The following is a 14,450-nucleotide window of genomic DNA, read 5'->3' on the forward strand; positions in this document are numbered from 1 at the left end:
TCCAAGCGTAATGGATTAAAGATGAAGACAGAGACAGTGAATGGAATTGGACATTTAAGGATGATACAGGGGGAGAAAGGCAAAATTTGAGAAATATTAATTGAGAGTAGTATTTTTTTCTTCTCATATATATACTTTTTTATGTTGCGGGGGAGCTGGGGGAGTTTTGGATCGATTGCTACGGGATTCACGTGTGTATTTATGGCGATTGCCATGACCCGTACAACAGAGGGGGGTAATGTTGTGTTCTTTTTTATCCACAACATTAGTAGGGGGGTATTTTGTTTTTTTCTTTATAAGCTATCTTTCTTCTTTTTCTTTTTCTTTTCTTCTATAGGGATGTTAGGGGGGAGGGGTTAAGGGGGGGGGGAGGGGTTAAGGAGAGGGGGAGGGGTAGATAATTTTTTTTTGCTTTCTGTAATCATTTGAAAACTCAATAAAAAAAAATACGGTTTTGGATACTGTTGGGGGGGGATTACCACTCAGGGGAATGCCATGGAGACCCGGTTACTGGCACTCAGCATAGGTCCTAGGTGCAGAAGGGAAACAGGGAGAAGAAGGGGAGTGGTAGTGATAGGAGACTCAATACTCAGGGGAACAGACGGGAGATTCTGTGGACATGAACAATTGGATGGTGTGTTCCCTCCCAGGTGCCAGGGATGTCTTGGATCAGATCCACAGTATCTTGGGGGGGTGGAGGGGGAGAGCAGCCAGATGTCTCAGAAAAGCAAAGAGGTCCTGAAAAGAGATTTTAGAGAGCTGGGCAAAAAGCTGAGAAGGGGTCCACCAGAGTCCGATTTTCTGGACTGCTACCTGTGCCAGGCACCAGTGAGGGTAGAAACAGGATGAGCTGGCAGATAAATACGTGGCTGAGCAACTGGTGCAGGGGGCAGGGCTTCAGGTTGTTGAATCGTGGGATCTCTTCTGGGAGAGGTATGACCTGTACAAAAGGAATAGTTTGCACCTGAACCGGAGGGGGTGGGGGCCGGTATTCTTGTGGGCAGATTTGTTAGAGCTGTTGGGGAAAGTTTAAACTAATTTGGCAGGGGAATGGGAACTGGAGTGAAGGGACTCAGGATAGGATGGAAGGTATAAAAGCAAAGATAGTGTGCAGTCAGACTGTCAGGAAGGGCAGGCAAATGATAGGACAAAATTGTAACCAGTAGGGTGAATATCAGTGAATTTGGAATGCAGAATCTAAAAGGGTAGCAAATACAGTACTCAAAGTGTTATATCTCAATGCACAGAGGATAAGAAATAAGGGGATGATCTTGTTGCAATATTACAGATTGCCAGGTATGATGTTGTGGCCATCACTGACTCATGGATGAGGGATGGTTGTAATTGGGAGCTGAATGTCAAAGGTTACATGTAGCATTGTAGCAGTAAGAAGATAGGCAGAAGGCGTGGTGTGGCTCTGCTGGTAAAGAATGGCATCAAATCATTAGAAAGATGTGACATAGGATCAGAAGATGTTGAATCCTTTTGGGTTAAGAAACTGCAATGCTAAAAGGACATACAGGCCTCCAAATAGTAGCTGGGATGTGGACTACAGATTACAAAAGGAAATAGAAAAGGTGTGTCAAAAGGACAATGTTATGATAGCCATGGGAGATTTTAACATGCAGATAGGTTGGTAAGATCAGGCTAGTAATAGATCCCAAGAGATTGAATTGGTTGAAAGCCTAAGCGATGGCTTTTTAGAACAGTTTGTTTTCAGCTTACTAGGGAATAAGTAATACGGGATTGGGTGTTTATGTAATGAACTGGAGACAACTAGGGAGCTTAAGATAAAATAACCCATTAGGAGGCAGTGGTCACAACATGATTGAATTCAACTTGAAATTCGATCGGAAGAAAGTAGTCTGACATAGCAGTATTTCAGCGGAGTAAATGAAATTACAGTGGTATGTGTTGGCCAAAGTAAATTGGAAGGAGATGCTGGCAAGGATAACAGCAAAGCAGCAATGAAAAAATGAGGAAGGTGCAGGATAGATGCATTCCAAAAACAAAGAAATACTCAACTGGCAAAATAGTACAACCGTGGCTGATAAGGGAAGTCAAAGCTGATGTAAAAACAAAAGAGAGGGCATACAACAGAGCAAAAATGTGCAGGAAGATAGAGGATTGGGAAGCTTTTAGATACCTACTGAGAGCAATTAAGAGAATCATTAGAAGGGAAAAAGCTGAAATATGAAAGCAAGCTAGCAAACAATATGAAGGTGATAGAAGATAAAAGCTTTTTCAAGAATATAAAACATAAAAGAAAGATGAGAGTGGACAGAGGACCACTATAAAATGAGGCAGGAGAAATAATAACAGGGAACAAGAAGAAAGACGAAATAAATGAGTACTTTGCATCAGTGTTCACTGTGGAAGACACTAGCAGTGTGGCAGTTGTTGAAGGGTGTGAGGGTAGAGAAGTGAGTTCAGTTACGATTACAAGGAAGGTGGTGCTCAAAAAGCTGAAAGACCTGAAGGTACACAAGTCACCCAGACCAGATGAACTGCATCCTCGGGTTCTGAAAGAGGTAGTGGTAGAGATATTGGAGGCACCTTACAAGGGTATTTAGACCCTGACATGGTTCCAGAGGACTGGAAAATTGCAAATGTCATGCCACTCTTTAAGAAGGGAGGGAGGCAGCAGAAAGATAATTATAGACCAGTTACCCTGACCCCAGTGGTTGGAAAATCGTTGGAGTCAATTCCTAAGGATGAGGTTATGGAGTACTTGGAGACACAGGACAAGATAGGACAAAGTCAATATGGTTTCCTTAAGGAAAAATCCTGCCTGACGAACCTGTTGGAATTCTTTCAGGAGATTACAAGCAGGATTGATAAAAGAGATGCCATGAAAGTTGCATATTTGGATTCTAGAAGGCCTTTGACAAGGTGCCACACATGAGGCTGCTTACCAAATTAAGAGCCCATGGTATTACAGGAAACTTACTAAAATATTAGAGCATTAGCTGATTGGTAAGAGGCAGCAAGTGGGAATAAAAGGATCCTTTTCTGGCTGGCTGCTGGTGACTAGCGGTGTTCCACAGGGGTTGGTATTGCGGCAACTTCTTTTTATGTGGTAGATAAATGACCTAGATGATGGAATAGATGGCCTTGTTGCCAAGTTTTCACATGATAAGAAGATTGGTGGAGAGGCAGGTAGTGCTGAGGAAACAGGAAGGCTACAGGAAGGATTTTGCCAGGTCTGAAGACCTGAGTAATATGAAAAGGCTGAATAGGCTAGGACTGTATTCCTTAGAATGCAGAAGGCTGAGAGGAGATTTGATGGAGGAATACAAAATTATGAGGGGCATAGATAGTGTAAATGCACTGAGGTTGGGTGGAACCACAACCAGAGGTCATGGGTTAAAGGTGAAAAGTGAGAAGTTTAAGGGGAACGTGAGGGGAAACTTCTTCACTCAGAGGGTTGTGAGAGTGTGGAATGAGCTGCCAGCACAAGTGGTGCATGAGAGCTTGACTTCAACATTTAAGCAAAGTTTGTGTAGGTACATGGATGGTAGGGGTATGGAGGGCTATGGTCCCTGTGTGAGTGGATGGGAGTAGGCAGTTTAAATAGTTTCAGCATGGACTAGTTGGGCCAAAGGACCTGTTTCTGTGCTGTACTTCTCTACGACTCTAAATTGTTACTTGTGAGAAGGGCATTAAAATTGCACTGGCTTGTATTCGAGCCAATGGGATGACGACACATTAGCCAGATAAGCCAAAGCCAATAAGATTGAAACACATCTTTTAAAGTGATAAGGGAAGAGACTAGGAACGAGGGGCTTTGAATATGAAGCAGGGAGAACTCCGGGGACTAACAATCACAAGTAAGACCATCCCCACGCCAGGGCCTGGGAGAAAACGGATCAATTGTCTGGCCCCTATTTCAGTGTTATAAATTGGAGAAGTGGTCTGAGTGGGCATTGGTACAGAAGGCGCAGTAAAATTCATGGTTCAAGCTGTGTGCCTGGGGCAATTAAGTTATGCTGATGGGCGTGCAGAGACAATAAAATGCAAATTGAGAGTTGTGCTGGGAATTGCCTCACCTAGATTACCGGTAGTTGATGATAGCTAACACTGTTACCAGGCTGTATTGCTCGCTAAATAAAACCTTCAACCTGATCAAAGTGACATCATAAAGAGGCTGACAGCACAGCAGTAAAATGACAGCTTAGGGTCATCATGAGGTACAGTATAGAAACTTGTCCTTCGGCCCATCGGGTGCCTGCTGACCAACAACCACACATTTTTAGTACTAAACATACCTCAACACATTCCATGGCTTCACATGACCCTGATCGCGAGGGGGCGTGAAGCAGGTGCTGCACCTTACCCAAGGGTAACCGGCAGGCTGGCAGAGAGGAGGAGCGTTTTACACCTGCTTTGGTAGATATGCATCTCCCGCTCACCACCCAAAGCCAGGACTACCAGACTCGGAAACAGTTACTTCTCCAGAAACTTTCATCTGAGCTAAAGCCTGGCGACTGAGTCAGCTGAGTCCACTGCGCTCAGTCAATGAGTGCCTCTGCAGTAGGCGCAGGCTCAGTTGTCCGTCAGGTTGACTCCTTCCACATTGGATACTGACGGCGGTGGCTCTTCAGATTTCTTTCTGGGTATTCTGGGCTACTTTGCCCCAAAAATGTTACACTGATTCGCTGAAAGATGGTCCAGGCCCACTGAGCAGGGAGATTGTGCCAACAGCAAAAGTACTGGTTCCGCTTGGAGGGGATTTCAGACCGTGGAATTCTCGCTGTCTCCATGAACTGGGTTCCAAATGTGAGATTTTAACCTTGTCATGCCATGACTAAAACTGATCCATCCGCTGCAACCTCACTCAATCAATCAATGTTCCTTTATATTTTTGTGCTCCACCTCCTTATTCCTCATGCCTTCGGATTCCATGTCATCTACAAAAGTGCTCGTTGTATACAATGTCTTGTCTGATTCATCCCAACCATTTCAGAGCTGACTTCACCTGTCCGACAAATCCGAGCAAACATTCATTAAATAGCATCCGATGGCCCGGCGCACATCATCCTGACACTCCTCGGCACTGTACACTTCACAATCAATGCTGGCTTGTACATTCAATTTATCATACTCAACTTGTGTGTCTGGCAGTCAGTCAATGAAAACCCTAGTTAAATACGACAGTAATATCGCGAAATCAGTGTAGGGTTAGGCTAGAAGACCATAAGAATATAAACCATAGGAGCAGACATCGGCCATTCGGCTCACAGACTGCTCCGCCATACCATCATGGCTGATTTATTTTCCCTCTCAACCCCATTCTCCCGCCTTCTTCCCGCAACCTTGGATGCCTTTACTAATCAAGAACCTATCAACCTCTGCTTTAAAATATACCCAACAATGAACTCCACAGCCATCGATGGCAAAGAACTCCACGCTCCTCATTCACCCTCTCATTCCTCGGATCACGCTTGTTAACCCCCTCTGGACCCTCTGAAACACCAGCACATCCTTTCCTAAGCACGTGGCCTAAAACCCTTCACAATAGTCCAAGTGCAGCCTGAGAAATTCCTTATAAGGCCTCAGCATTGCATCCTTGCTCTGATACAGATCCTCTCAAAATTAAAGCCAGCTTTGTATTTGCCTTCCTTACCATTACGATTCAACCTGCAAGTTAACTTTTAACATCCTGCATGAGGATTCCTAAGCTTCTTTGCAACTTTGATTCCTGAATTTTCTCCCCATTTAGAAAATAGTCTAAAGGCACACTCAGCGATTCAGGAACAGCTTCTTCTCCTCTGCCATCTGAAGTCTGAATGCACACTGAATCTATGAACACTACCGCAATACTATTTTTAATTTCCATTTTTGCACTATTTATTGAATTGTATTTAAATATGTGATATATCTGATTTGCATATATCTAACTCACATTTTTTTCTATATTATGTACAGTCGGCCCTCCTTATCTGCGAATTCCGCATCCGCGAATTCAACCAACCGCAAATCGAGAAAACCCGGAAGTGCTCTTCCAGCACTTGTTGTTCGAGCATGTACAGACTTTTTTTCTTGTCATTATTCCCTAAACAATACAGTATAACAACTATTTTACATAGCATTTCCATTGTTTTAGGTATTATAAGTAATCTAGAGATGATTTAAAGTATACGGGAGGATGTGCGTGGGTTATCGTGGATTGGGATCGAAAAAAATCGGAGGTTCTCTTACTAAGTAATTCGGAACAGGTACATCCGGTATTATTTAGCGTCAGTTAGTCAAACGCTTGCATTCGTATATAGTCTATATTTTACCTTTCTATGCATATAAAACACTTAAGAAAGAATGTTTCAGCGCCGGGCTCAGGAAGTTCCCAAGTTCAATCTGGTGACAGATCGCTACGGAGTGCGCTCTCCACCGTGCCGGGTTGATGTGGAGGATCAAAAACCCAAAACCCAATAATTAAACCACTGCATTGCTTAGTAATAATTGTAGCTTTCATTGGGGCACAGCCTTTCTCACTCTATCCTTTAAAATTGTTCCGATCGTTGACCGATGTAGCCTAACGCTTTTCCAATGACAGGTGGCATATCACCTCTTTCCGATTGCTTTATTATTTCCACTTTATTTTCAATCGTGATCATTTTCATGAACAGCAACACTGCGGATTCAGATCTCTACCGCTGGGTCCTAATGTCCACCGCACTGAGACAGGTTGAATAAGGCACTTGAGCATCCGCGAATTTTGGTATCTGCGAGGGGTCCCGGAACCAATCCCTCGCGGATAAGAAGGGACATTGCCTAGTGTCTCAGGACTGGGTGTGCTAACCCCCCCCCCCCACCCCCACCACCCCTGACACTCTTCCTCTGCCTCCTGTCCCACACCCCTCCCCCAGCACTCCACCTCACCATTCCCAGCAGCCTTTGCTCCCGCCAGGTTTACAAACTCGCTCTCCGCTCCACATTGACAAACACAGTACTGTGCAAAATTACTAGGCTCCCCTGTGCCTCAGACTTTTGCACAGAATTGTATTGTCAAACAAACTCGCAATGTCATTTTTGATTTAACTTGCAACTATTTACTCCTTGGTTTTAACCTCTCATGGCTCTCTGTACACAGCCCAGTTTAAACCCAGTGTCATACAGTCACAATACGGTACAGCACAGAAACAGGCTGACCAGCCCAATTCATCCGTACTGATCCTGCTATCGACCCTTGCTATCCTAGTTGCCTTTATTAGAACCATTTCCTTATACTCCCATTTCCATTGGACTGGGGTCTTGAAATTCATGATCCCTTCACCTCACACATGCTGGGATTAGGTTCAATCTGCCAATATTTGACCCCAATTTCTATCAATTGATATCCTGCCGGAGCCTTAGATAATCTTCCTAATTACCAACAACATGCCCAATTTTTGAGTTATCTGTAAAGTTACCTGAATACTCTTAAAGTATTTTAATTACTTCAAGATGGCGGCACGATAGAGTTTGCAGCAGCCTCTTCGGAGTTGATATCTGTTATTTGTCAAGTGGGGTGCTGTGCACAATCCTAATCTGATGAAAACCGGACATGGGAGCATGGAGAAAATCTCCAGGAAATCTCCAGGAAGGCCTTCTTCGTTGCTGTTGTGAGGTCCGGGTCTCTGCTGGGAAGAACAGGCCTACCAGTCCTCGAGGTCAAGTTGCCAGTGACCGGTGGTGGGACATCGTAGTGCGCTCGGCAGAGGATAGTGCTTGGAGAAGCTGTGCCAGAGGGGATGGTCGGAGGCTCGGAGATTTGACGGACTCGGAGTCCGCTGCGGTCGGGGCACTTTCACTGTGTGTTGCGTCTGCGAAGCTGGGTTCGGCAGCGCTTTCATTGTGTGCTGCATCTGTGAGGCTGAGTCCGGCAGCACCATGGAAGTCCATAGCGGGGGTATTCCCTTCTGCCAGCTGTATGGGATGACGAGTCTGTTGGGACCCTGAGGACTTGTGGAAACTTTGTTGGGTGGTAGAGTTGGTCTCCTGACTTGGTGTGTCTGGGTAGTCTTGGTTTGTCTGGTGGATTTGGAGCTCCTTTCTGGGGAACGCGCTAAGATGGTAGCGCGATATTAATATGCAGCAGCCTCTCCAAACTCTGGATTTGGGGATTGCCAAACGTAATGTGGATTTTCTGGTGTAGTCTGTTTTGTCGTGTGCTTTTGTGATATCATTCTGGAGGAGCATTGGTTCATTTTTTAACTGGATTGCAGTTGTGGTTTCTAAATAACAATAAACCGAAATTCAATTCAATTCAATTATACCCACCTCTACCACTTTCGCTAGCAACTCATTCCACATAAAGATTCTGGATTGGTTGGGATTATTTTCCCTGAAGCAATGGAGCGTTGAGGTAGCCACAAGATATAGGAGCAGAATTAGGCCATTTGGCCCATCGAGTCTGCTTCGCTATTTCATCATGACTGATGCATTTCCCTCTCAGCCCCAAATTCCTTCCTTCTCCCTGTATCCCTTCATGCCCTGTCTAATCAAGAATCTATCAACCTCTGCCTTAAATATACCCAATGACTTGGCCTCCACAGCCACCTTTGGCAACGAATTCCACAGATTCACCACTCTCTGGCTAAAGAAGTTCCTCATCTCCTGTCGAAATGGACGTCCCTCTATTCTGAGGCTGTGTTCTCTAGTCTTCGTCTCCCCCACAATAGGAAACATCCTCTTCCGCATCCACTCTATCAAAGCCTTTCAACATTGGATAGGTTTCAATGAAGTCACCTCTCATTCTTCAGAATTCCAGAGAGTACAGGCCCTGAGCCGTCAAACATGAGCTGACAGAGATGTAGAAATTATTAGATGCATAGGTAGGGTAGATAATCAAGTCCTTGTTTTTCTAGGCAAGGGGAGTCTACAAGTAGGTCTAAAGTGAGAGGGAAAGGATTTAAGGAGAATCTGGGGACAGGTTTTTTCCCCCACATGGAGGGTGGTGGGTATGTGGAAGATGCTGCCAGAGGAGGTGGTATAGTGAGATTATTACCACTTGGACAGGTACAGCGAGGTACAGTGAAGACAACATCTATCATAAATTCCCACCATCTGGACCATGACATCTTTTCATCACTGCTTTTGGGCAGGAGGTACAGAACACTCATGTTCCACAGCACTAGGTTCAAGAACAGCTACTTCTCAACTGTTTGGTTCCTGAATGAACCAGCAAAGCCTGATCACTAGAGTTTAGAAGCACTAGGACCAGCTTGACCAATTTCTGCTAAAATGGTCTTTGTCTTTTTTGCTCTGTATTCGTTTTTGTAAAAATTGTGTCTTTCATGTTAATTAATGCTTTTCTTGCTCATGTTGTTTATATGATGCTCTGTGCCTGCAAGTAAGTTTTTTTTAATTGACATACAGCGCAGGGTAGGCCATTCGAGAGCCACACCGCTCTGCACTCCCCCAATTTAATCCTAGCCTGACCATGGGACAATTTACAATGACCAATAAACCTACCAGCCCGGAGGTTAGAACATACAAATACCTTATTTTGTAAAAAAAAAAAGCAGCAGTGGGAATTGAACCTGGGTCACCAGGACTGCAGAGCGTTGTGCTAACCACTACCCTATCGTGCTGCCGTGCATTCCAGCTGTGCAGGCACGTACTTGTGCACGTGACACAACATTGACTTTGACTTTGATACAAGGTGAAGCTGCAATAGAAAATTTAAAACAAAGCATTTGGGCCAAACGATAGCAAGTGTGTTATGCTTAGTAAGCATCATGGGACCAGTTAGACAGATGGACCCATTTTCATGCTGAATGGTTATATAAATCTCTATAACCATCACTCTATGTGAAAACCTCCCTTTAAAATCGCCTTTGAATTTCTCACCTCTCTCCCATTGGTAACCAGTTTTTTTAAATGATATTTTTCATAAGATTTGTACTTTTTTAAACAGACTCATACATTTTACATTCACTAGCAGAAAGCGGTATAGCAGCTAAACTAATGATTTATCACCTTTCTCATTTTTCATTGGCCAAGTTTTTACATATTACCCATGTGATGTAATTGTTTTACATCACTAGTTTATTCCTATCTAGTGATAGGAATAAACTCCTTATCTTATATATAAAAATTATAGCTTTTTCTAAAGTGCGATCTTTATTCCTTTGTCTTGCACCCCTTGGCATTAATTCCCTTCAGCATCATTTCTCAGCTTTTTATCTAGCTTGCTTAATATTTATATGTTGCTTGTACTCTAAAATAAACTGAAATCTTAGAATTAACACTGCTTGTCATTTTTGACTCCCAGAAGAACCCTAAGGGTCAGAAAATAAATGGTGATCCAACATTGCCTACACCTCTACCCTCCAGATTTAGACTCTACTACCCTGGAGAAAAGACTCTGCCAGATCATCGCCCTTCATAACCTTATTCACCCCTCACCATCCTCTGTTCCCCTGAGACTAAACCCAGCCTATCCAACTACTTTTTGTTATGAGAGACCTCATCGGTCAGGGTCAGCCGTGGACGTTGCACCCTAGCCGTGGACGTTGTCTAAATACACAAGCCAGGCCAGTACAATATGGAGAAAAAGTTGTTACCCACGTAGCAGATGATCCCAGAGGCCGATACAGTTTGGCAACAGCCGTGTCGCAGGAGTTGCCAGTCAGCATTGAACTCAACGCAGGACTGCCCTAGGGTCTCCAGCTCCGCATTTTCTCTTCGAGGTTTACCCCCGAAACCTCCCCCGTGAGTGGGTATAGTCACAAGGTAGCGGAGGTTTGAGACCAGAGTTTTCCCTCTCCTAAATGAGCTGCCAACCACGCTGATGAGCCCCATCTGCCCGAAGCAGCAGGCTTTAAGGTGACAGTAACTCACATTTGCCCTGTCTCCTATCAGTAAAAAAAAAGGTTCTGCCGGGCTTACTAGCTAAGCCACATGTGAAGGCCAACAGCTAGTCTTGGTCTGTGACACAGGCCACTGGGAACATTTAACCCCGGCTGTAACAATATGAAGGAACCTCTTCTTGTTGTAGTGTCTTCCATTCCAGGTAACATCCTGGTGAAACTCTTCTTCACTCATTCTAATGCTACCATGTCCTTCCTACAGTGACTAGAACTGTCCAATATTGTGTGAAAGATCTGGGTAAACAGAGAGGCGGCCTGTAAATATTTCATTGTACTTGTACCCTTACTTATAAAAATGCATGTTGAATAATTGGTGTACATGCCAGTTAATAATGTAAATTGAAACTTTACTTTGAGATTTACCAATCATTAGTATCTTTATCAAGTGAATACCTGGTGATGACGGATTCCATCTGATCTCTGATCTTGTCCACGTAGATGTTGCCACCTTTCGCCAGGTGCCCTCCAGCCTCGACCACCGTGTTGATCTTCTGCAAGTTTATTTCCAGGGTCACCAGGAAGTCCCTGTGCTTCTTGATCGCTGCCTCTGCTGCTGCCACCGTTGTCGGTAGTTCCAGTTGAGCCAGTTTGGACTCCTGCAGAGGGATACACCAAACCAGACGGCTGAGGGGAAGGCAATAGACAATAGACAATAGGTGCAGAAGTAGACCATTCGGCCCTTTGAGCCTGCACTGCCATTCTGAGATCATGGCTGATCATCTACTATCAATACCCAGTTCCTGCCTTGTCCCCATATCCCTTGATTCCTCTATCCATAAGATACCTATCTAGCTCCTTCTTGAAGGCATCCAGAGAATTGACCTCCACTGCCTTCCGAGGCAGTGCATTCCAGACCCCCACAACTCTCTGGGAGAAGAAGTTTTTCCTTAACTCTGTCCTAAATGACCTACCCCTTATTCTCAAACCATGCCCTCTGGTACTGGACTCTCCCAGCATCTGGAACATATTTCCTGCCTCTATCTTGTCCAATCCCTTAATAATCTCATATGTTGCAATCAGATCCCCTCTCAATCTCCTTAATTCCAGTGTGTACAAGCCCAGTCTCTCTAACCTCTCTGCGTAAGACAGTCCAGACATCCCAGGAATTAACCTTGTGAGTCCGGACATCCCAGGAATTAACCTTGTGGGGACTCACAATCATCACGGCGGAAAGGGAGCTCAAACCTAATTAGGTCCACTTGCCTGTTTGCTATAGTGACCTTAGAATTGCAGTATGTACAAAGAAGCTTTAATGTGCATTAGAGTCACAGAGTCTTAGAGAAGTACAGCACAGAAACAGGTCCTCTGGCCCATCTAGTCCATGCCAAAACCACTTAAAGTGCCTTCTCCCATTGACTTGTATCAAGAGCATAAATAGCCCTCCATACTCCTACCATCCATGTACCTATCCAAATTTCGCTTAAACATTGAAATTGAGCTCACATACATCACTTGTGTTGGAAGTTCGTTCCACACTCTCACAACCCCTGACTGAAGAATTTTCCCCTCATATTCCCCTTAAAGTTTCCACCTTTCACCCTTAACCCATGACCTCTGGTTGTAGTTCCACCCAACCTCAGTGGAAAAAGCCTGCTTGCATTTACCCTATCTATAGCCCCTAATCATTTTGTATACCTCTATCACAACTCCTCTCAATTTTCTATATTCCAAGGAATAAAGTCCTAACCTATTCAAGCAACACACACAAAATGCTGGTGGAATGCAGCAGGCTAGGCAGAATCTATAAGGAGAAGCACAGTCGACGTTTCGGGCCGAGACCCTTCGTCAGGACTAACTGAAAGGAAAGTTAGTAAGAGATTTGAAAGTAGGAGGGGGATGGGAAAATGCAAAATGATAGGAGAAGACCGGAGGGGGTGGGGTGAAGCTGAGAGCCAGAAAGGTGATTAGCAAAAGGTATACAGAGCTGGAGGAGGGAAAGGATCATGGGACAGGAGGCCTGTCCATCAGGTTGGAGGCTACCCAGTTGGTATATAAGGTGTTGTTCTTCCAACCTGAGTGTGGCTTCATCTTGACAGTAGAGGAGGCCATGGATAGACATATCAGAATGGGAATGGGATGTGGAATTAAAATGTGTGGCCACTGGGAGATCCTGCTTTCTTTGGCGGACTGAGCGTAGGTGGTCAGCGAAACGGTCTCTCTAATCTATTCAATCTTACTTTAAAACTCAAATCCTCCAGACCCGGCAACATCCTTTTTTTTTTACAATATTTTTATTCAGAAGGAAAAAAAACAAGATTTACAGAGTGCAACACATAGATACATCTCAACATAACTTGTGTACATTCATATATTGCGATAAAATTGATCAAAATGTTATAGCATAACACATAAAGGTATACCACTCTGTAATCAAAAATTTAAAGATAGGTCATACATAATAAAAAAAATTCTTATATAAAAAAAAGTCAACCCCCTACCAACTACCAAAGAAAAAAGCTGATGGATGATAACGGATAAATTAGAAAAGAAAACATATTCGCTTAAGAGGAGAAAATAAAAACATACATAAAAGTCTGTGCACTGTTAAACTTTATAAATTGGAAAAGTAATTTAGGAAAGGTCCCCAGATATCATAAAAAAATTGTTTCGAATTTAAGACTGAGCAGCGGATCTTTTCTAAATTTAAATAAGACATAATATCACGTAGCCATTGAAGATGTGTAGGAGGGGTAGAGGCAACATCCTTGAAAATTTTCTCTGTACTCTTTCAACCTGTAGGTAGGTGACCAAAACTGTACATAATACTCCAAATTAAGCCTCACCAATATCTTTTACATTACTAGTCCATTTCTGCTGAAAATGTCATCCCTTGTTACCTTGCAGATCAATCAAGTTTACATTGTTAGATCGATCTGTCAGGCATACCTTACATAATGAATCTACCTACCTATCTATTGGCAATGGGATTTGAATGCTACTGTCTAAGCTAGTATTTATTAACCGTGTCACAACCATCACTATGAGGCCTTCTCAAACCAAGAAACCTGCTCAAGTTTATGGGTAACTCCAGGCAAACTTCAATACGTCATGGATGCCAAGAAAGTACTGCCTGGTATGGTGGTAGAGGCAAATACATTAGAGGCTTTTAAGAGAGGTTTGGATAGGCACATGCATGTAAGGAGGATGGACGGATATGGACATGGTGTAGGAAGGAGGGATTAGTGTTTGGGTATTTTTGATTTGCTTTTTAGCTGGTTTGGCACAACATTATGGGACAAATGGCCTGTTCCTGTGTTGTACTCTTCTATATAATATGGCTGATTCTTTCTGGCCCTCTAAAATAGCTTGAAGCAAATGCTCCACAGAAGTATTACTGTGTCTTTCAATGTTATGCAGTCCGACAACTGACATCAGCCCGCGCAAGAGTCAACTCCAGACTTGAGCTTCTCACTAACTTCCTGAAAGCTGTTCTCTTATTTTGAGTGGTCGCCAACTAGAAAGTCCCAGGAGTCAGTGGAAACATTACATTTCTTCTTCTAGTTTTTAACAATTTCATCAGATCTTCACCTCTGTCCATCTGGTGGTTCATCTTCACATCAGGACACAGATTAGAGGGGTTTCCTTTGAAAATCTGGC

General features: G+C 43.7%; 1 protein-coding gene across 2 annotated transcripts in view; it reads right to left on the reverse strand.

Annotated features, from left to right (window-relative positions):
- Positions 1 to 14,450, reverse strand: part of LOC140716517 (spectrin beta chain, non-erythrocytic 1-like) — a 205,206-nt gene that overhangs the window by 122,721 nt on the left and 68,035 nt on the right. For both annotated transcript variants that reach the window (XM_073029317.1, XM_073029316.1), the window contains exon 17: positions 11,247 to 11,449. In XM_073029317.1, coding sequence (XP_072885418.1) covers positions 11,247 to 11,449 — 203 coding nt within the window. The remainder of the gene's footprint in view (positions 1 to 11,246; positions 11,450 to 14,450) is intronic.

Source organism: Hemitrygon akajei, chromosome 25, assembly GCF_048418815.1.
Source record: "Hemitrygon akajei chromosome 25, sHemAka1.3, whole genome shotgun sequence".
Classification (NCBI taxonomy): Eukaryota; Metazoa; Chordata; class Chondrichthyes; order Myliobatiformes; family Dasyatidae; genus Hemitrygon; species Hemitrygon akajei.